Here is a 21,449-nt window from a genome sequence, read left to right as displayed (position 1 = left end):
GGATGAAAACACAGCGGGCAGTCCCTCAGCTCTGGTTTAGGGCATCTGCCACAAATTAGTCTGACAATTAGGTTAACAATTTCAAATGACAATGCAACCAATGGGTAAAAAATGCATAAAGAATCCTCATAAAGGCCAGGCAGTTTGGCTTAATTTAACCACTTTAGGAGGCTGATGGAGGAGGATCAATTGAGATAGAAGTTTGAGCTCCTATGGTACCCATGTTGGTAACTATGTTACCAGGAGAGGTAACATAGTGAGATTCCCTTCTCTGCAAAAATATATTAAAAATTCGCTGGCAGTAGTGTTGCACACCTGTAGTCCCAGGTATTCGGGAGGCTGAGGTGGCAGGATCGCTTGAGTCCAGGAGTTCTAGGCTGCAAAGAGCTATGATCGCACCACTGCTCCCCAGCTTGGGCAACAGAACAAGATCATCTCTCAAAAAAAGAAAAATAGGCTGGGCAAAGTGGCTCATACCTGTAATCCCAGTACTTCGACAGGCCAAGGCAGACGAATTGCTTGAGCCTAGGAGTTTGAGACCAGCCTGGGCAACATGGAGAAACCTTGTCTCTATAAAAAATAGAAAAATTAGGTGTGCACCTGCAGTCCCAGCTACTCCGGAGGCTAAGGTGGGAGGATCACTTGAGCCAGGGAGTTCGAAGCTGCAGTGAACCAAGATCGTGCCACTGCACTCCAGCCTGGGCAACAGAGTGAGATCCTGTATCAAAAAAGAAAAGAGAGGCCGGGTGCAATGGCTCACGCCTGTAATCCCAGCACTTTGGGAGGCCGAGGCAGGCAGATCACGAGGTCAGGAGATTGAGACCATCCTGGCTAACACAGTGAAACCCCGTCTCTACCAAAAATACAAAAAATTAGCCGGGTGTGATGGCGGGCGCCTGTAGTCCCAGCTACTCGGGAGGCTGAGGCAGGAGAATGGCATGAACCCGGGAGGCAGAGCTTGCAGTGAGCAGAGATCACGCCACTGCACTCTAGCCTGGGCGACAGAGCAAGACTCCATCTCAAAAAAAAAAAAAAAAAAAAGAAAGAAAAGAGAAAGAATCCTCATGTAGGCAGAATATTAGAACAAATGAGACGACAAGAGAGGTCAAACAGAAGGACCACACAGTGTTCATGGACACAGTGTTTGAGGGACACTTTCAAAGAAGTCAGTTTCAAGGAGTGAGTCCAAGGGGGAAGCTGAACATTCAGAGAGTATTTGGAAAGCAGTGCCATATGTAGATGTAGATACAGATCGGAAAAGCCAGAGTGACAGAGTACAAAGCATTATGGATGCTGACACCACAGACATGAGTTCAAATCCTCACCAAGCCACACGTTAGTTGTTGCCTGGGAAAGTTACTTAATTATTTTGAGCATCAATTTCCTCCTTTTTATTATTTTTAATTTTTTCATCTACAAATAGACTTTATTTGATGTAATATGATAAAACATTTTCAAGTTTGACAATATGTATCTGACCATAAATAATCACTTAATTATGAATATAAGTATATACGGTCACATTAGCAAATCTGCAGTTCAGGAATGTGTACAAGCTTTGTCTGAAAGGACAGTGCCTTCTTCCCATTTCAGGAAAGGCAGCCCTTCCCCATGTGTGGTAAGAAGCAATGTCAATGAGAGTTGGAAGAAGTCCATAATCCGTGTCGAAATTCCACTTTATCCTGAGAGGGCAGCTTGCTTTATTGTAGAAAAATAATATTCTCTTTCAGTTATCTCTTATCAAATAAAGGATTGCATTCATTTTTCCCCTTGTAGGTATAGGTACTCTTCTTTTCTCATCTACTTTCTGTCTCCTTAGCTCATACTTATTACACAGTTGGTTTAAAATATATATATATATCTGCAGAGAGACCTTTTCTGTTCCCTTACCTGCCCTTCATGTCTACCATTTGTTGCTGGGTAGGGGTGGGAGTCAGGGGACAGAATTGCTTTGGCACACAGTTGATTTAAGATACAGAGAACAGGCTGGGCACAGTGGCTCACACCTGTAATCTCAGCACTTTGGGAGGCCAAGACAGGTAGATCATCTGAGGTCAGGAGTTCAAGACCAGCCCAGCCAACATGGTGAAATCCCTCTCTACTAAAAATACAAAAATTAGCCAGGTGTGGTGGCAGGTGCCTGTAATCTCAGCTACTTGGGAGGCAGAGGCAGGAGAATTACTTAAACCCAGGAGGTGGAGGTTGCAGTGAGCCGAGATCGCACCACTGCACTCCAGCCTGGGAGACAGGGTGGGGGAGACACTGCCTCAAAATAAAAAATAAAAATAAATACAGAGAACAAAGTATCTAGAAGGAACAGACTGGTGTTCTGGAGCATTTCCCAAGAGTGGTTCAGGTGACTTCTGCTTCACACAATTTAGTTTAATACAATGCTGCTCAACAAGAATGAACATGTTTATGTTCCCATCTCCAGAAGCATCACAACCTTTCATGGACAACCCATTATTCCCACACTTTCTCTATATAACTTACAGTTATGGACCATCCTGTGGGATGGTCCATGGCCCCACTGCACCCTTGTGAAAAATGAGAGTCAAAAACATGCCAATAATCATGTTAATGACAATACAGTTGGGTACCACTCGCACTTCACTAAGATAAAAATCCTCATGGAAGGCATCCCCCTCACGTCTCAGGACCCTTCAGAGCACAAGAAAAAGCTTTGCTCTGGTTGTATGCTGCTCTCCATCCTGAGACCTGTTCCTGAGCTACACCGTAACAATAAGGGAGTTAACAAAGAAGTACATTAGTGGGGAAGTTACAGGGACCCTGCAGAAAAGCCAAACTGTTTGACAGAAGCTTGAAACAAACACTGCTCTGGGAAATCATTTGTATTAGCTGATAACTGGGTTCTGTTTTCTAACATGGACATGCAACATATTCAATACTATGCTTACCACGGTTTGCTTGGTAAACCCTTCTGTCACACAACAAAATACATTCTGTCTCATGAATGATTTCCGAATATTCACCACAAGACCTAGACTCCGAAGCATGGGAAGTGTGCATTGGAACTTTCTTGCACTTGCATGGATTTGGACATGTGCTAAGAACCTGAAACTGCTTCCTTTCTGGAACTCAACTCTGTCAATGTGCTTACTGCTTAGATGATCTGCTATCTTAAACTGAGAACACAAAATAACACTGATCCACGGAAAAAAGGAGAGGTCACCATCTCCCTCATAAGATATTTTGTACATCAGGTCACCCTGTTTGTCACGTTTTAGCCATCCTAAGAAAGGACAGAAGCCACATTCCATTCTGCAGTCTTGGCAAATGACTTTCTTCTGTTTCCACCTCTATTTTGCCTTGTTTATTTCATCTCCATTATCCCGCTTTCAGTCACAAATCATGACTTTTTTTCTACAGTAGTCAGAGTTTTGTAGGACAAACTCAGGTCTCTCTGGCCTCTCAGCAAGCTTCAGGGCTTCATGCATGCCTGCAGCAGAGAGTGTCCGGTTGATTTTCTGGTACTGGCACTGGAGCCAGCTGTGATAGGTGGTCCTCAGGTCCCGGTTGAAGAAGTCATACATAAAAGGGTTAAAGAGAGAGTTTGCATAGCCCAGCCATGGAAATATCCTCTCCGTTAACAGTGGGATGCAGCTGCAGGCAGTGTCACAGAGGAAGGGTCTGGCTGTCAAGAGGAGGAAAAAGGAGCCAGCACAGGGTGAAGGCGCGGACTATGATCCCCAGGGTAGTCGCCGCTTTCTATTCCGGCTTAAAGATGGAGATATTTTCCCTTTCATGCCTGAGGAGTCTCGACGGGTTTACACACCCTTCCACCTCCTTCTGGAACTTCACTGTGCCATTCGGGGTGACTGCTGCTGTCTGGCTTCACTCGAGGGAAGCCGGGGAACCTGTGTTAGGCCGCGCTTTTCCTGAAGGCCTTGTAAATCTGGTAGTACATGAAAAGCATGACGGACATGAAGATTAGGATGCCACTGCGGTGGAGTAAATCGTGTAGCCAAAGTCTTGACTGACCAAGCACACCTTATCATCATTTACATTCTGAGCCCAACCAAAGAGTGGGAGGTAAAGTCACAGAGGCGGAGAGAAGGCAGACAGAAAGAATCATCTTCGCCATGCATTTCCCATTCTGCCTCATAGGGTACGTGAGAGGCCTCCTGATCCCAAGGTACCTGTCGATGCTGATCACGTACAGGGTCAAGATCCAGGCCGTGCAGCATATGACATTCATGGAGAAGAAGACGTTACAGAAAAAGTGTCCAAAGATCCACTTGCCCCCGATGAGGTCGGTGACACTGATGAAGGGCATGACCGCCACGGCCACCGAAAGGTTGGCCAGCGCCATGGACACGATCAGGTAGTTGGAAGGCTGGCGGAGCTTCTTGACGAAGCGCACGGAGATACCACCAGGCAGTTGCCCGCGATCGTCAGCAGCTAGATGAGCGTCAGGACTGAGGCGATGACAACTTTCTCGGCCCTTTCTTGATTTGCTCCCCGCGGCCGGAGGCATTGTCCGGGGGTGCGTCCCAGGTGGGCGCCAGGCTGGCCGTCACCTCGGGGACCCCGCTCAGCAGATGCGGCGTACCGGAGCCCGCGACCTGGTCGGCGCCACCGTCGGGGCTCAGGTCGGGCAGCCTGCCCCCCACCTCTGGCAGGAGGGAAGAGCGGAGGCGCCCGTAGAGGTCCGGGTGGCTGCTGTTAACATCCATCACCGCGCCGCCGTGCGGCGCTGCCCAAGAAGCCGCCCCCACCACCACCGCCCCCACCCCCGGCCCCCACAGGCTCCGGCTTTCGGCCCCGGGGCTTCAATTCGCGGGTTCACCTCCGCCTGGCCCAGCTTGAGGCCTGCGCGGGCTGCTGGGGAGCGCCAGGCTCGGCCTCCGGGCTCCGCCAGTCCCAGACCCCCGGCCGCTGCGTGAAACGCGGGAGCGCTGCCTAGCGGGGACTCCCTGCGGGAGGGGCCTCGGACCCCGACGGACGCCGGGCACGCGCGGGCTCGCTGGCGCTCCGGCGAGGCTCGGCAGGCGGCTCCACAGCCCGCAGCAGCCGCGCGTCTCGAAGCAATGGAGGATCAGGCAGCGGCAGAAGTTTCCGTTTCCTCCTTTTTAAATGGCTCCAAAATACTTCTTGTCGGTGGTGTGTGGAGTAGAGATATATTTGTAAAATACTTGACAGAAAGCAGGCACTCAACCCAGTAAATAGTGACAAAATTGGTGAGAAGATTTTTTAATAGGCATGAACGAGAAAAGTCATGCTTAGAAAAGTCACCTGGAAACTGTGATTTAGAGAGATGGTGGGAAAGAGTGGTATCAGGAAAGTGGTTTGGATGCTCTTTCAATGGTCTAGAAGAGGTCATGGGGCGGGGGTAGAGGGAGGGCTACCAAGACAGGGAGCCTGGCCGCCGCTGTACCAGCGGGATCGAGCCTTCGGTAGAGGACCGAAGAAGCGTGAGCAACCCGGGACTCGGAGATTGGAGCCCAGGCACCTGAGAGAGGACGCGGCGGTGGACCGGCCTAGGGAGGATGTTCCCCACCACCGCTGCCTAAAGCCACTCCAGGCGAGAATCGCTTTCCAGAGCCCCAGCGGATAGGTTAGACTCAGAATAAGAGGAGGGGTCGGCGGAGGCGTACCGCCTGAGGCCTGCTGCTGGGTTCGCTCCCCAGACACCCGCGAAAAGCCCGAAAGGAGGCGGAGCACGGCCCAGCGGCTCGCCACGCCGGGCCCACCCCTTGTTTCGCTGCCTCGCGTCCTCACCTCACTGCCCTGCCGCCCTGGTGCCCTGCCGCCCTGCTGCCCGCGCTTTCATCACTGCCCCGCCCTCTCTCCGCCCGCTCGCCTCGCCGCCCCGCCCTCCCTCTCCGCCTCTTCACCTCGCCGTCCCGCCCCCTTGCCTCACCGCCCTGCTGAATTGTCGCCCCGCCCTCTACCACGCCCTCTGGCCCCTGCCTCTAGCTCCGCCTCTCGCCTCGCCGCCCCGCCGCCCCGCAGCCCCGCCGCCCGGCCGCCCTGCAGCCGGTGGTCGCTGCCTGTGGTGCTCCGTCGCCCCCGCCACCTCACGTCCTCCCGTGCGTCGGGAGCGTCTCGGCTACACCATGTTGGGCATGATCAAGAACTCGCTGTTCGGAAGCGTAGAGACGTGGCCTTGGCAGGTCCTAAGCAAAGGGGACAAGGTAGGCCCTCAGGGCTGCCGAGGACCTGAAGGATTGCTGCGTCCCACCCCCACCCTCTTCGGGACTGTAGCGGGTGCTGAGGGGCAGGTGGGGGCAGGAATGTGCTATCGAAGGTTCGTTCTGGTGTCTGTCACGAGTGCGGCTCTCCACTGCCCAGCACTTGGACTGGGAAGAAAAGGAGTGAGAGGTCCCCCTGCAGCCGGTGGTGGGAGGAGGGGGGTAGACAGGAGAGATTGATCCAAGGAGAGAATCCCAACCTGGGGAATTGGGCACTGCCTGTTGAATGCGTTCTTTCGTTTAAATATTCCAAACATTCCGAACAGTTTGATTTGTTGAGAGACACTCGGTTGCAGAAATGAGTGTGGCAAGAAACTCCCAAGTACTAGAGTACTGAGGACAGTAGCCCCCTTTGTCCCCGGTTTCAGTTACCCGTGGTCAGCTGCTGTCCATAACTATTAAATGGAAAATTCCAGAAATACAAAAGTCCTGAGTTTTAAGTTTCCGGCCATTCTGCATAGCAGGATGAAATCTTGATTCCTGGGACCGGAATCCCCCTTTGTTCAAGTACCCGCCCTTAGTCACTTAGTAGCTGGCGTGGTGATCGGATCGACCGTGGCGGTATTCAAGTAACCCTTATTTTACTTAGTAATGGCCCCAAAGTGCAAACTTAGCAATGCTGGCATATTGTTATAACTGCTGTATTTTATTATTGTTGTTCATCTCTTACTGTACCTAATTGATAGGTTAAACATTATCATAGGTATGTATGTATAGGAAAAAACATAGTAGATACAGGGTTTAGTTCTGTCCACAGTTTCAGGTATCCACTGGGGGGTTTGGAAGGTATCTGCTGTAGATAAGGGGGACTACTGTGTAAAAGAACAAGACCTGTGCAGAATAGAAATAAATGCACTAGGCAGGGAGCACAGGGGTGGTCAATTCTGCGGGGGGGCTATGATGGGGCCTTCAGTGGAGTGTCCTGAGCTGGGCCTCAGGGATGTGTAGGAGTGCACACAACAGAGAAGAGCATGCACAAAGGCCCAGAGCTGTACCATTGCTTTTGGCCAATTAGATCCACTGGAGTTGGGTACCTAGAATACAGAATGAGTGAGGAGAGCATAATTGCTGTCTTCCCCCAAATTTATATCAGTGCTAACATGAGCTAACTGGACTGCACCCCTGAAAACAAGGAGAGTGCTGCTAGATTATAATCTCCTGTAGACAGGTAGTTTGAACATTGCAGCTGTATATAGAGCTCCCAATACGATGCCTCATTTGTGAAAGGACTGTATTGCCTGGGGGCCAAGTTCTGATACCTAGTACAATGATCTTCATATCACGAAAGCCCTCAATTAGACTCTAATCTGAACTCTTTGAGCAACCAAAGACCTTTCACCTGTTCTTATCTCTGTTTCCCCAACTCTATGTAGAATGAACAATTTAGCCCTGATCAGAGGTCCCACATTTGAATACCTGCAGCAGCCAGGCAGGTAATGGAAATGGATGGTGCTAGCTGTTTTAAGCTATAAGGCATGGTGGGGACTGAGGCAAATCAGAGAGTGAACTCAGGTCCCCATCTATAGAGGGCAGTTCCAGCCACTTGTTGCTATGCAGTGATATGATATGAAACATTGTTGCCAAATTCTTAAGGAAAACCATGTATCCAGATTCTTATGCGAAATCACCCAATTTAAAATTAATTCAACAACAACTAGTTTTTGAGTGCTATGTGCCAGGCACTCTTCTAGGCAACAGGATAAAAGAGTAAAACCAGCAAAAGTCTCTGCCCCCATGGAACTTACGTTTTATTGGCTAATGAACAAATAAAATGTATGATGGATCAGATAGTGATCAGTGCTGTGAAGAAAAGCAAGCAGGGAAGGGGAGTGAGGAATAGGGAGTGTTAGGAGTGAGGCTTTGGTTTTGAGTAGGGCAACTGACATAGTTGTGCATAGGCTGGACACACATGCAATAAGGATGCCAGTTATTAATATCAGTCTTGCTCTGAACATCCAGAGAACCCACCCAAGCCAACACAGAGCTGTCTATCCACCTCCCTGGGCAATGAAAAAGGCACCTGGTAAGGTCTGCAGCATCACTGGCCTCCCCATCAGGTAGTTGCCCTACTCAAAACCACAGCCTTTCTCCTAACAGCCCTGATGAAGGTTCCTGTGGTTCTCACACTTTAAGAATCCACGTGTTCTTGCTTTTTGTCATGGAATGGGACTCACTTTGTCTTTTTGAGTTGATGATGATGGCCCACACAGGCGGAGAGTCTGGACTGGTTCGTAGCCTGTACCCTCAGATTCCTTCCTCACCCATTCCCTGCTCTGCTATCTCCCTGTGGAGTGGAAGCTGACCCATTTAGCCTGTTTGCCAGGTCAAATGTCAACTGGCAGCCAGCTACATTTGCTCAGTGGGAGTCACTACTGGGAGATAAGAGGGGAGAAACCAGAGTATTTCTTCTCCTTCTCCACTCCATCAGAGCCATACTACTAGGACCTTCTCTGTGGCTTCGGCTTTGGCTACACAGGCCACCGTGGTTCTAGCTCCTACCCAGTAACCTAGGTATCTGAACTTAGGTAACAGGTAATCCTCCCTCTATGTCTCCTAGGTTGCTTACTAACCTCTAGGTTGCCTGTCTGTTCCCTGCTGGCATCTCAGTCCCTCTGTTATCTATGTAACCAATTCCTTGCATTGAGGTGCCTCTGCTCTAAATACTCTGGTAGTTTCTGTTTCCTGTTTGATTCGTATTGATGCAACGTCACCTGCCGTTAATTTGGGGCCTCTAGGATAAGGAGAACTCCCTAATAAGCATCTTCTCTCAGCGTTTGATGGGAATATGGGGCCATATGGGATATTAGTACCAGGTTGAAGCAAATCATTTAACCCAAATGAACTTCAGTTTCTGCAGCTGTAAAATGGGTATAAAAATATCTTTTCCATCTATTTCCAGAGTTACTATAAATATTAATTTCTTTAAAACCATGAAGACATTTTGTAAAGTAGTAGACACATTCTACAAATATAGTAATAGCATTATATCAGTGCTCATCTCAGCTTCATTATTTCTAGCTGTGTGGTCACAGGCCAACTTAGCCCCTCTGAAGCTAATTGTGGGAGAAAATAATAGTTCATATCTTAATAGATTATTTTGAAGTCAAATGAGATAACCAATTGTGAAATTGTTCAATACTAGTACTTGGTTGGAGATGGAAATGGTTAGCTTCCCCCTAGTTTTACGGTAAAGTGTGGGTAAGTTACTTAATATCCCCTGTGAGCCCTTGAATTCCTCAACTCTAAGATGAGAATAACAATGCCAATGGGAAATTAATTAATTATGCATAGATACTTGTAAATCTTTTTTTTTTTTTTTTTTTTTTGAGACGGAGTCTCGCTCTGTCCCCCAGGCTGGAGTGCAGTGGCCGGATCTCAGCTCACTGCAAGCTCCACCTCCCGGGTTTAAGCCATTCTCCTGCCTCAGCCTCCCGAGTAGCTGGGACTACAGGCGCCCGCCACCACGCCCAGCTAGTTTTTTGCGTTTTTTAGTAGAGACGGGGTTTCACCGTGTTAGCCAGGATGGTCTCGATCTCCTGACCTCGTGATCCACCCGTCTCGGCCTCCCAAAGTGCTGGGATTACAGGCTTGAGCCACAGCACCCAGCCTGTAAATCTTTTTTTTAAAATATACAAACTTAAGGGTATTATTTTTGAAGAGAACCTCTCCCTGAAATTATCTTTTATCCTGGAAACAGCCTGAGTCAGAAACTATTGTCCACTCTCCTGGGCAAATGATGGCATACCATGTTCCCCATATAGCATGGGCTTCAGGCTCACCAGATGTTCAGGACTGATTCCAAGTACTTGGCAGGAAGGCCAGTACTGCTGCAGACCTTATCAGGTGCCTTCTTAATTGCTCAAGGAGGGAGAAGGATAGACAGCTCTCTGTGTTAGATTGGGTGGGCCTTTGGATGCTCAGAGCAGGACTGATATTAGTAACTGACATCCTTATCAGATTTGTGTCTGGCCTGTGCACACAGGTTAAGACCTGATAGCCTGACTTTGAGTCCTGGCTCCACTATTCACCCACTGCAGTTTGGGCATGTTACTTAACCTCTTGTTCCCCAGTTTCATCTGAAAATGAAGATTAAAGCACTAACTTCTTTACAGGGTTATTGGAGAAATTGAATGAATGAATCCATGTAAAGCATTTAAAATAACACCAGACAAATAGAAAGTACTCTGTCAGGTTAATTATTATGATCAGTATTTTCTTGTAATGAGAAAGCAGGCTTCCAGCATTAGCATGTATACCGACTACATGAAGTGGCAAGAACTGACCTTTCAAAGGACTTGCAAATCCCATAGCCAGAGGCATTCTTGTTAGACCTTTGTCTGGGACTTGAACTTGACCAAGGTTCCCATTGAATGTTGAAAATTGATTTTTGTAGCCACAGGCCAAAATCTCTATCTAGGAACTGATTGGGAGCGTAGACTAATGGAGATGGGGTGAAGGAGGGCTATTATTGTGTTCCATGTCACAAGCAAATGCACTAAAGATGTTAAATTTTAAGAATCAAGACTGTGTTAGCTTAGCTGCCTTATTCTCTACAGCAGTAGAGAATTCTAGTTAAATAAATTTAAATAGAGCTCCCTGGAGAACTAGAATAGTTTTACAATTCCGTCTCTCAAGCCTGAATTTTCACAGTGGTCCCGTGGTTCAAATGAGTAGTTATGGATACAGATGCTATGAAAACAAGTGGTCCCTGCACTGGAACTGGTTTAATACATTGTGGCCCAGCTTTTCTCCAGGAGATCCTATTAGACGAGGTCCTCATCTCTCTGCCCACCTATTTTGGCTCTTGTATTCCTTGTCATTAGAGTAAAACTAGGTTTTACTCTGCATCTCTCCTTTCTCACAAATATTTGTAGAGTGGCTACAATATGCAAGACGTGGTACATCTACGTACAGAGAGATAGAACAGTGAACAAGAGAAACAGTCCTGACCCTGTGGGGCTTATGGGTGGGAGTTTAACACATCATTTAATTGTAATGACAAGAAGGATTGTGTTATGAAAGTACAGTGTGGGTAAGAACATCATAGGGAACCTATTTTAAGTCAGGATCCTCTCTGAGGAAATAACTTTTAGGTTGGAGCCTGTTAGATGAATAGGGAGGTACCAGGCAAAGGCAGGAGGAGAATGCTCCAGGGAGAGGGAGCAGCAGACACAGAGGCCCTGGTGTGGAAATGACCGTGGCATCAAAGGAAACAGCAGAAAGCTGCAGAACAGGTGCTGTGAGTGTGGCTGGCAAAGTGGGTACAAGCTCAGTGGTGTCTGCGTCATCAAGGGCAGGTTAAGAACTTGGTGAATGAATGCCTTTAGGCAGGGGATTAATTAACACAGATTGGTGTAGAGTGCCCTATATATGCTCTCTGGACAATCCCAACCTCATTCACAGCTCTAGTCTCCCCTTATGCTGATGACTCCCAGATTTACACCTCTATGCCAGTCCCTTGCTAAGTTCCAGAGCTGTATGTCCAACGGCCCAATGGACAGTTTGCTCATCTGTATCAGGAGGAGGTGAACTGATGGACACATAAGACCCCTTCCAGCTCTAGAGTTATCTGACATTAGGGGTTCCTAGAAAGGAGAGATCACTCAGGAGAAGGAGGTGGTGGAGATGAGCCAAGCCTTAAAGGATGATAGGTGTATCATGGGGGACTTGGCTCTCCGAGTCGAGCTGGAGTCCTTTCTTGGCAGCCTTTCTTTCCTTGCTGTGGACTTTCTACCTGGAGAACAGGCCGAGAGCCCAGGTGGCTCGTGCCATTTTATAGATCTCTTTTCTGCTGCAGAGACCCTCCATTCAAGACCCAGACATACTTGCAAAATCCTATGTTTTGTAACATAGGATTTTGGTCACAAATGTCAGTTGAACGAATGTAGGGTAGATGAACTGGCTTGCTATCAAATCACCATCACTGGACGAATGGTTACAAAATCCAACTCCCACGACAGCGTCTGAGTTCTTCTGAGATCTGGACCCTGCCAGAACACGTTTTTTGTGTCCTGCTGGATGGTCTTTGCTCCAGCCACAACTATTTGTACTATTTGTACCCACAGTCAGCATACTGTTCTTGACCTCTCCTCATTTACTCCTGGGGTACCCACTGCCTGGAATCTCCTCCCCCAAATGATCAGAGCATTTACCGCCTTGTGCAATAATTTGTGTAATTCTCCTCACCACCCTCCTGAGTATCCCTATCATATTCATCTCCAAATCTGTAGCACCTGGCAAAGGTTTTCGATAATGTTTATTCCATGAATCAATGAAGTCATGACTGGACGTCCAGTGGGTGATCTGTAACCACCTCAAAGTCAGCTTGACCTCCCCAAACATGTTATCACATGCACCCATGCCCCTTAAACTAACCTAAGTGGTCCTTTCCTGTGTTCCCATACTGCCCTGGCACTCCTCGCCCCCTAAAAATGTCATCAGATGATAATCTTCTGTTTTCCTGGCATCTTCCCTTATTAGGCCATGCCGATCCTGATATCAGGAGCCAAGACTTTCATCTCTGTCTTATAGCACCTGGAACAATGTTCAGCACATAGTAGATGCTCAGTAGTTGTTGGTTAAATGAATAAAAGAAGAAAAGAAAGACGAAAGGAAAGAGCCAGTTAGCTCTTTCTCCAGTGAGATCTTGTCTTTGGTTTTCCCGTTTGTAAAAGAAGTAACTGCCTAAAATGACTTCTGATACCTCTGTTCTGAATTTGACACGGGCATACAACTGTCCGCCCACAGTGTCTAACACAGTGGCTAAAGAGAGAGGTTACAGACTAGGCAACATTGCAAGACTCCATCTGAAAGAGAGAGAGAGAGAGGAAAAGAAAAAAAAAAAGCTAAGACACTTTGGGAGGCTGATGTAGGTGGGTCACTTGAGCTCAGGAGTTTGAGACCAGCTTGGGCAACGTGGTGAAACCTCTGTCTCTACAAAAGAAGACAGAAAAAAATACAAAAAAATTAGCTGGACATGGTGGCACACACCTGTAATCCCAGCTATTCAGGAGGATGAGGTGGGAGGATCACATGAGCCCAGGAGGTTGAAGCTACAATGAGCCAAGATTGTGCCACTGCACTCCAGCCTGAGCAGCCATGAGACCCTGTAAGAAAGGGAGGAAGGGAGGAAGGGAGGGAGGGAGGGAAGGAAGGAAGGAAGGAAGGAAGGAAGGAAGGAAGGAAGGAAGGAAGGAAGGAGAGAAAGAGAAAGAAAGAAAAAAGAAAGAAAGAAAGAAAAAGAAAGAGAAAGAAAGAAAGAAAAGAAAGAAAAAAAGAAGGAGGATAAAGAAAAGAAAGAGAGGTTTAAATGCTCACTTCACCCCCCATAGCTATAGAGAAACTTGCAGTGAATATGAGACTAAAGTACACTGGAGTTTGGCAACTGGAATTTTTGTTTCAGTTTCACCATTCGGTAGTTACATCACTTTGAGCAACTTAGTCTCTCTCTGGTTCTTCATTTTCTCCTTGATAAAATTAGTTAGATTAGGTAAACTTGAAAACCAGTTTAAGTTCTGAACTTCTGTGATTCATAAGATAGTGTTTCTGGAATATAAAACATTACAAGTGCCAAGAGTAGGTGTGTACTCAAATGAAAGGGGATTCTGGAATTCTCTGTTGCAACAGAAAGAGCAAAACACCCTAAGTTTACTTAACAGTTTGCTACTGAAGGCTCTTTGGAAGTGTCAGATTCACCAGATGGAGGGCTTCACAGCAGCCTCAGAATGATTCGGCACAGTGCCCCAAAGTCAAGGCTGACTTGCTGCCTCATGATTCCTGGTCTGGCGCAATTTCCTCTACCCCATGTGAAGTGGGGGTTAAGTAGGAACTTGGCACTCAGGGTTAAAATTACAATATTAAGGCCGGGCGCAGTGGCTCACACCTGTAATCCCAGGACTTTGGGAGGCTAGGGTGGACAGAACACCTGGGATCAGGAGTTTGAGACCAATCTGCCCAACGTGGCAAACCCCATCTCTACTAAAAATACAAAAATTAGCTGGGAGTGGTGGCGCGTGCCTGTAGTCTCAGCTACATAGGAGACTGAGGCAGAAGAATTGCTTGAACCTGGGAGGCAGAGGTTGCAGTTAGCAGAGATCACACCACTGCACTCCAGCCCGGGTGACAGAGTGAGACTCTGTCTCAAAAATAAAAGAAATATTAAATATGCTCATTGAGACTACACTTGCCACTCACAACCCTACACTCCTGCCTTCCTCCAGAGACACCTTCTGTCCCCCCTGGGAGTCACACCCTCTTCCGTAGTTGAGAATCGTCAGTCTAGGATATTATATGGAAACCTATTTGGCCAATCTAGGGCAGCCAGGTTCCCTACCACGTGTCTGTTTTTCATAATCGTTATTAGGAGAGACAGCACCTTAATCAAATAAATATCTGTTGCACTTCTAACATGTAAAGCTTTGTGGTATAGTTTCTGCCCATAAAGGCTTTATTGCAGATTGTTAAAACTATAATAATGTTTCATTATCAGATGGTAAAATTAACACAGACCAACTTTTCTTCTTCTAATGGAATAGAATAAAATTCACTCCAGTAGAGTAAAAGAGAAGAAAACAGGATAGGGGAAGGAACAACAACAACAACAAAAAGAACCAGGATGCATCTCATCCATAAGGGTAAAGCATTACTTTGTGAAACTTTATTTTAACTATGTGTATGTTCATGATCAGACAGCCTGTAAAAAATGCTTTCCTTCTTGTGGATTGTAATTTCTTTTCAAAGTTTGAAGAACACTTCCTTACAGTATGTGCAGGAATACAAAATTAAATTATATGAGCGATCATGTGGCAAGGAGCAGGAGGCGTGCTGAAGAACTGTGGAGGTCCATAATGAGTCTAAACACCAGGGAAAGGATAGTCCAAGGACAGGGCCTCAATGCAGAAAGTGGTGATGCGGAGATGAAAGAAGGATTTACGTGAAAGGAGACAATGGAGCTGAGCATTAAGCAGATTGGGAGGCTGTGATTTAGTGAGACAAGAGTTTGGGAGAGGATATGCTGTGTCTGGGAGCGCGGTGTGAACAGAACTACAGTCACCCCTTCCTGTCTGTGGGTTCTGGATCCACGGATTCAACCAACCACAGATGGGAAATATTTTTTTTTAAATGGCAATACAGTAATAAAAAATACATAAATCAACAGTAGAGGCCAAGCGTAGTGTAACTGCCTATTGGGTTCACCTTGCCTGCTGCCTAGATAGAACCAATTTATCAAGACAGGGGAATTGTAATGGAGAAAGAGTAATTCATGCAGAGCCAGCTCTGCGGGAAGCTGGAGTTTTATTATTACTCAAATCGGTCTCCCTGAGCATTCGGGGGTGAGATTTTTTAAAGATAATTTGGCAGGTAGGGGCTTAGGGAGTGGGGAGTGCTGATTGGTCAGGTTGGAGATGGAATCATGGGGGAGTCGATGTTAGGTTTTCTTGCTGTCTTCTGTTCTTCGGTGCAATGGCAGAACTGGCTGGGCCAGATTACTGGTCTGAGTGGTGTCAGCTGATCCATCGAGTGCAGAGTCTGGAAAATATCTCAAACACTGATCTTAGATTTTACAATAGTGATGTTATCCCCAGGAGCAATTTGAGGAGGTTCAGATTCTTGGAGCCAGAGGCTGCATGACCTCTAAATTGTAATTTCTAATCTTATAGCTAATTTGTTAGTCCTGCAAAGTCAGACTGGACCCCAGGCAAGAAGGGGTCTTATTGGGAAAGGGCTGTTACCAATTTTCTTTCGGAGTCAAACCATGAACTGAATTCCTTCCCACAGTTAGTTCGGCCTACGCCCAGGAATCCCACAAGGACAGCTTAAGGGTTAGAAACAAGATAGAGTCAGTGAAGTCTGATTTCTTTTACTGTCATAATTTCCTCACTTACAATTTTGCAAAGGCGGTTTCCATTGTGGCCCATGCCTATAATCCCAACACTGGGAAGCCAAGACAGGAGGATTGCTTGAGCCCGGGAGTTTGAGACCAGCCTGGACAACACAGGGAGACTCTACCAAAAAAAAATTTTTTTTAATTAGCAGGGCATGGTGGTATGCACCTGTTGTCCCACTTACTCAGGAGGCCAAAGTAGGAGGATTGCTTGAGCTCAGGAGGTCGAGGCTAGTGAGCCACGATCATAGCACTGCACACCAGCCTGGGTGACAGAGCGAAACACTGTCTCAAAAATAAATAAATAAATAAATAAAATATATATGTGTGTGTGTTTGTGTGTGTGTGTGTGTGTGCACAGAATAGCAACTGTTTGTTTGGGTTTTACATTGTATTAAGTATTGTAAGTAATGTAGAGATGATTTAAAGTATATAGGAGGATGTGTGTGGGTTTTACGCAAAATACTGTACCATTTTTTATCAGGGACTTGAGCATCCATGGATTTTGGTATCCATAGAGGTCCTGGATCCAATCCCCCAAGGATGCCAAGGGACAACTGAACTCTGATTCTTCTTGAATTGCAGTCCTCCTACTAGAATGAACCTAATCTTGGGGGCTTCACAGTTTTGTTGGATTGTGGTCGTTGTATTTTTTGTTTCCTCCCTTCCAAGTTTTTCTTTTTTTTATTTTTTTCTGGATCTCCTATTTGTTTAACTTTATCTTCCAACCTATTTACTGAATTTTTCTTCTCTGTTACCAGATTTTTAATTTCTGACAGCTCTTTCGCTCTCTGAGTGTTCCATTTTTGTAGCATTCTGGTTTTCAGGATGCAATATCTTCTCTTATCTCCCCAAGAATGTCAAGTATAAGATTTTCCTGCTTTGAATGTTTTCTTTACAAGAATCCCAGAACCTGTTTCTCATGGCTCTTCATACTCAGGCCTGTCCCTTCTGCTCTATGGCCATACCCACAGAGGAAAGATTTTCAGCCTTCTGTTACTGCTTCTAGAGACATCGCAAGTTGCTACTTTGTAACTCTTAAACACTGTGCCTTCTCTCTCTCGCTAGGAAGAAGTCTCCTATGAAGAAAGGGCCTGTGAAGGAGGCAAATTTGCCACAGTAGAAGTGACAGATAAACCTGTGGATGAGGCTCTACGGGAAGCAATGCCCAAGGTCGCAAAGTATGCGGGGGGCACCAATGACAAGGGTAAGTACCCCTGCAGGACGTGGCTCTGGTCTTGGGGGCCAGCTTTGCAAGGTCTCACTTCATCAGTGGTAAACACAAGTGAGGGGCTATAAGGCACCTGTAGCGACCTGTTTCAGCGACCTGTGAACCTCCTGCACTATGTGAACAAGCAGTTTATTGCAGGAATCTGGGGAAACCGCTCTGGTATCAGCCCAGCCTGTCCCTCAGTTGAAGGCATTCCTGCTCAATATCTCTGAGTTCCTGCTTCACTCCCAGGTGTGGGACTATATGCTCTATATATTTTTTAACCTTGCAGTGCTTATTTTGTCTTTGGAGTGGTTGACTAGGTGACGTGTGCCCGCAGTAAGCTGAGCTACAGCACAAGGCAAGGCCAGCATCAGGCTGGAGATCCCCAGAGTCAGCCCCTGGTAGCTCAGATTCTGCTGGGTCCTTAGGCTCAGTGGGCAGTGAGGTTCCAGACCCTTTCTGGCAAACAAAGGGTCTGAGAATTCTTAGCCTATCCCGCTCTTAAAAACTTGGCGGTTCATGCTAGCCACCTCTCTGCTTTTAAAATGATAAGCCTGAAGTCTCATGAAAGGTATACCTGTTAGATGTAAACCATATTTTAAAATGAGTTTGACTTGTAAGAAGCCCTCTAATTTGGGTAGCACTTTGGAATCACTGCAAAACAAAAATGGGCCAGAAAGCAAGGGGAAAAAAAGACATGTCATTGTTTAATTTTTAGGATATTTCTCAAGCTGATAATTTAAAGAGCTAAAAACATGTATTAGCCTTAGTAACATTTACTAGAAGCTGCCCTATTAAGTAGCCATTCTTTTATTCCTTTACTTACTTAATAAAAATGCTTTAAAAAAAAAATTTACCAGGACTAAAGTAATCAGGCTTTGGAAGATATGTTAACCTGTAGGAGGTCAGGAAGAAATCTTTTCCTTCTTAATACTGTCTTAACATTTTTTTAGATGAAAATATGTATAAGAATTATGAAACTCACTAAAGAAAACCTTGAAAATAACAAAACAGTATTCCCTAATTCCCCTGTTCAATACAATCAATGTTGTCTTTTGAATATATTTTTTAGGGCTTTTTAATGTAATCTTAGTGTTCCTACAATTACATATCCTGCTTCTGTTAGTTATTATTTCATAATTATTTTCCACTAGTGCCCAAGAGTCTTCTTAGGCATAATTCCTAGCTATGTTATACGGCATCATGTGTCTGTAATTCACATAGACATATTCCTGTTCTGAACTGAATTTATAATTCTGCTGTAATGAATATCTTATTACCTATAGCCTTTTCCATATTTTAGATTGATATTTTAAATAGGCAGTCATTAAATACTGGCTAGGCATGGTGGCTCACACCTGTCATCCCAGCACTTTGGGAGGCCAAGATGGGTAAATCACTTGAGGTCAGGAGTTTAAGACCAGCCTGGTCAACATGGCAAAACCCCATCTCTACTAAAAATACAAAAGTAGGCTGGGCATGGTGGTGCCTGCCTGTAATCCCAGCTACTCGGAAGGCTGAGGCACAAGAATCGCTTGAACCCAGGAACCCAGGAGGCAGAGTTTGCAGTAAGCCGAGATCACACCACTCCACTCCAGCCTGGGCAACAGAGCAAGACTCTATCAGAAGAAAGAAAGAAAGAGAGAGAGAGAGACTGATAATCTACAGTCTTGATATATATTGCCAAATCATTTTTTAGAGTTGTACCACTATACTCCTACCAACAGCGTATACAAATAACAGATGTTCATGTATTTCTATGTATTTTTAACACTTGAAATGTTCATTGTTAATTTCAAGAACAAAAAATACCGCCTTGAAAGATGAATGGAACTAATGTGTCTTCCACAGCCCTGAGCAAGCTCTGTCTCTGATCCCTGCCTCACTCTGTGCTTTTGTGTTTTCAGGAATTGGGATGGGGATGACAGTCCCTATTTCCTTTGCCGTGTTTCCCAATGAAGATGGCTCTCTGCAGAAAAAATTAAAAGTCTGGTTCCGGATTCCAAACCAATTTCAAAGCGACCCACCAGCTCCCAGTGACAAAAGCGTTAAGATTGAGGAACGGGAAGGCATCACTGTCTATTCCATGTAAGGAGATGATCCTTCGGGCATCCATGGGTGGCGCTTGATTCCCATACCACTCCTTACATCCCCTCTAGCAAGCATTCGCATCAAATTTTTATGGTTGCTGAATTAATTTAAGTAGGAAATGCTGAATCCTAACAGTTTCTCACTTTAATTTCTTCAGGCTGCAGCACACACACATTTGCATTTTATCAGAATAAATGCCTTGGCCAGTTGCCAAATTCATGGATAGAGCTTAAGCCTTGTTTAAGTTTACAGTGAATGTCTACATTAGCCATAGCAGGGTTCTAGGAGACTCAGCAAATATCTTAAGTCAAGCCGCGGTCTGGATTCGTGGACACATGGGAAGCATAAAGGGCTGAGGAATACCTGATTTCTACCCCACACTCCCTTTAATGCCAGAGAGCAGGGAATATTTGCCAGAGCTGGGCTGCCACCCTCCTTGTTGTTCCTGGGCAGTAGTCCTTTGAGCAGAGCACACATCTATTCTCTTGTCATCCTGGTCCTGTTTCCAGGACTTCATGTGGGGTCATTTTCCCTTGACTATAGAGAATAGCAGGTGCAAATGGTTGCTAGTTTCTGTCCCTCGAGCTCCAACCTGCTCTCAGAAACCAAGTCTCTTCTAGATCATTGATGACTCCTCACGTTTGTTAAAATCCTCCCATGTGACAGGCACCAAACCAGGCTCAGGGGAAGACCAGGATCTTCACCAGAAGTAACCATAGGTGGTTTGGCTCTGCTCGGGAGCAACCTCCTGAAAAATTCATATACATATAATCTTACACTGTACTGAGTATTGGTCCACTTTCAGGGACCTCCAAACTTGGCTGCCCTGCTGCAACGCTGCACCTGATGGTGGGACCATTTTCCCTGGAGCTGTGTAAATGTTCTGAGAATGTGAGCTTCACTGCTGTGTGCAGTCCTAGGCCAGGTGACTGCAGGGCCCCCCAGAGGACAGTGAATGTAATGCAGCTGGGAGCTGGCACCAGAGCCTCAGCTCCTGTGCTTGTCCTGCAGTCCTCATTCGGACTTCCCAGCTTCCCTTCAGAGGGTGTGAAGAAAGCAAATTAACTTAACATTATCTTTTCCTAGGGTAAAGAAGCACGTAGGGTGCAGCATTGAAGGAAGCACTCACTCTCACAGCTGTCCAAGTGCAGGATGGGGACTGAGAGTGAGCGCCTCCTTAAATCTTGTGCCCTGGGTTAGATGTCTGCTTGTCTTTTCCATTCTGTTTCCTGTGTTTGGGAAGCAGCAGGTATAAAATAATGAACTTATATTTTATGTGAATTCCAGCTCTAATGCTTACTAGCAGGATGATGCTTGGGAAGTTACTCAGCCGCTTTAAGACTTAGCTTTTGCATTTGTTAAGTGCTGATAATATAACCTCCTATATATGATGTGTGTGTGTGTGTGTGCATGTAATGTAACCTTATAGGATTATTGTTAAATATCTTTCATTATTTACTAAGATACTATTTATATGTTACCTAATGTTTATGACCTGAAGCAGGTTTTGGCAATTACCCCTTCTGTCTGTTCATTCTTATTTCGTAAGGAATGAGACAGACATGATTGAATCAGTTCACGTTAAGACTTCAAGCAGATGGGGCTAGTTTCTGATCATTTGTTTTACCAGACCCTGGGTAATGAGTGGATACATATTGTTTTCTTTTGTCTTTAACTGTTTAGTATGGGAATTTTCAAACTTATAGAAAGGTAGAAGCGTATAAGATCTTGAAACCGTATGTGCCCATCCCCCTACCAACAGCAGTGATCAACTCAAGGCCAATTCCATGTCCTGTGTATCTTCACAGCATTCACCCAGCCCTACCCTGGATTATTTTTAGGCAAATTCCAGACATTATATTATTTCATTCATAAATATTTCAGGTAACTGCTAAAGTTTTTTTTTTTAAATATAATCGCAATACCTTATTTTTTCTGAAATTTTAATAGTAATTCATGAATTTGTAATATAAAATATTCAGTGCTCGGATTTCCCCTATATCTTATTTGTTTTTGTTTTTGTTTTAGTTTTTTTTTTTTTTTTTTT

The 21,449-nt window shown here is 45.7% G+C and overlaps 1 protein-coding gene and 1 pseudogene across 2 annotated transcripts in view; one reads left to right on the top strand and one right to left on the bottom strand.

Annotated features, from left to right (window-relative positions):
- Positions 1-1,367: 1,367 nt before the first annotated feature.
- Positions 1,368-4,697, bottom strand: LOC112634832 (annotated as a pseudogene). The gene has a single exon (XR_003121831.1). The product of XR_003121831.1 is annotated as a 5-hydroxytryptamine receptor 7 pseudogene (transcript).
- Positions 4,698-5,841: 1,144 nt separating this feature from the next.
- The window catches only part of HEBP1 (heme binding protein 1), a 26,904-nt gene continuing 11,296 nt past the window's right edge, over positions 5,842-21,449 (top strand). The window contains exons 1-4 of the mRNA XM_025403466.1: positions 5,842-5,891; positions 5,942-6,158; positions 17,167-17,305; positions 19,219-19,399. Coding sequence (XP_025259251.1) covers positions 6,081-6,158; positions 17,167-17,305; positions 19,219-19,399 — 398 coding nt within the window. The 5' untranslated portion in view covers positions 5,842-5,891; positions 5,942-6,080. The remainder of the gene's footprint in view (positions 5,892-5,941; positions 6,159-17,166; positions 17,306-19,218; positions 19,400-21,449) is intronic.

Source organism: Theropithecus gelada, chromosome 11 (assembly GCF_003255815.1).
Source record: "Theropithecus gelada isolate Dixy chromosome 11, Tgel_1.0, whole genome shotgun sequence".
NCBI classification, from domain to species: Eukaryota; Metazoa; Chordata; class Mammalia; order Primates; family Cercopithecidae; genus Theropithecus; species Theropithecus gelada.
Note: the sequence above shows the minus strand (reverse complement) of the source record. Positions and strands in the feature narration are given on the sequence as shown.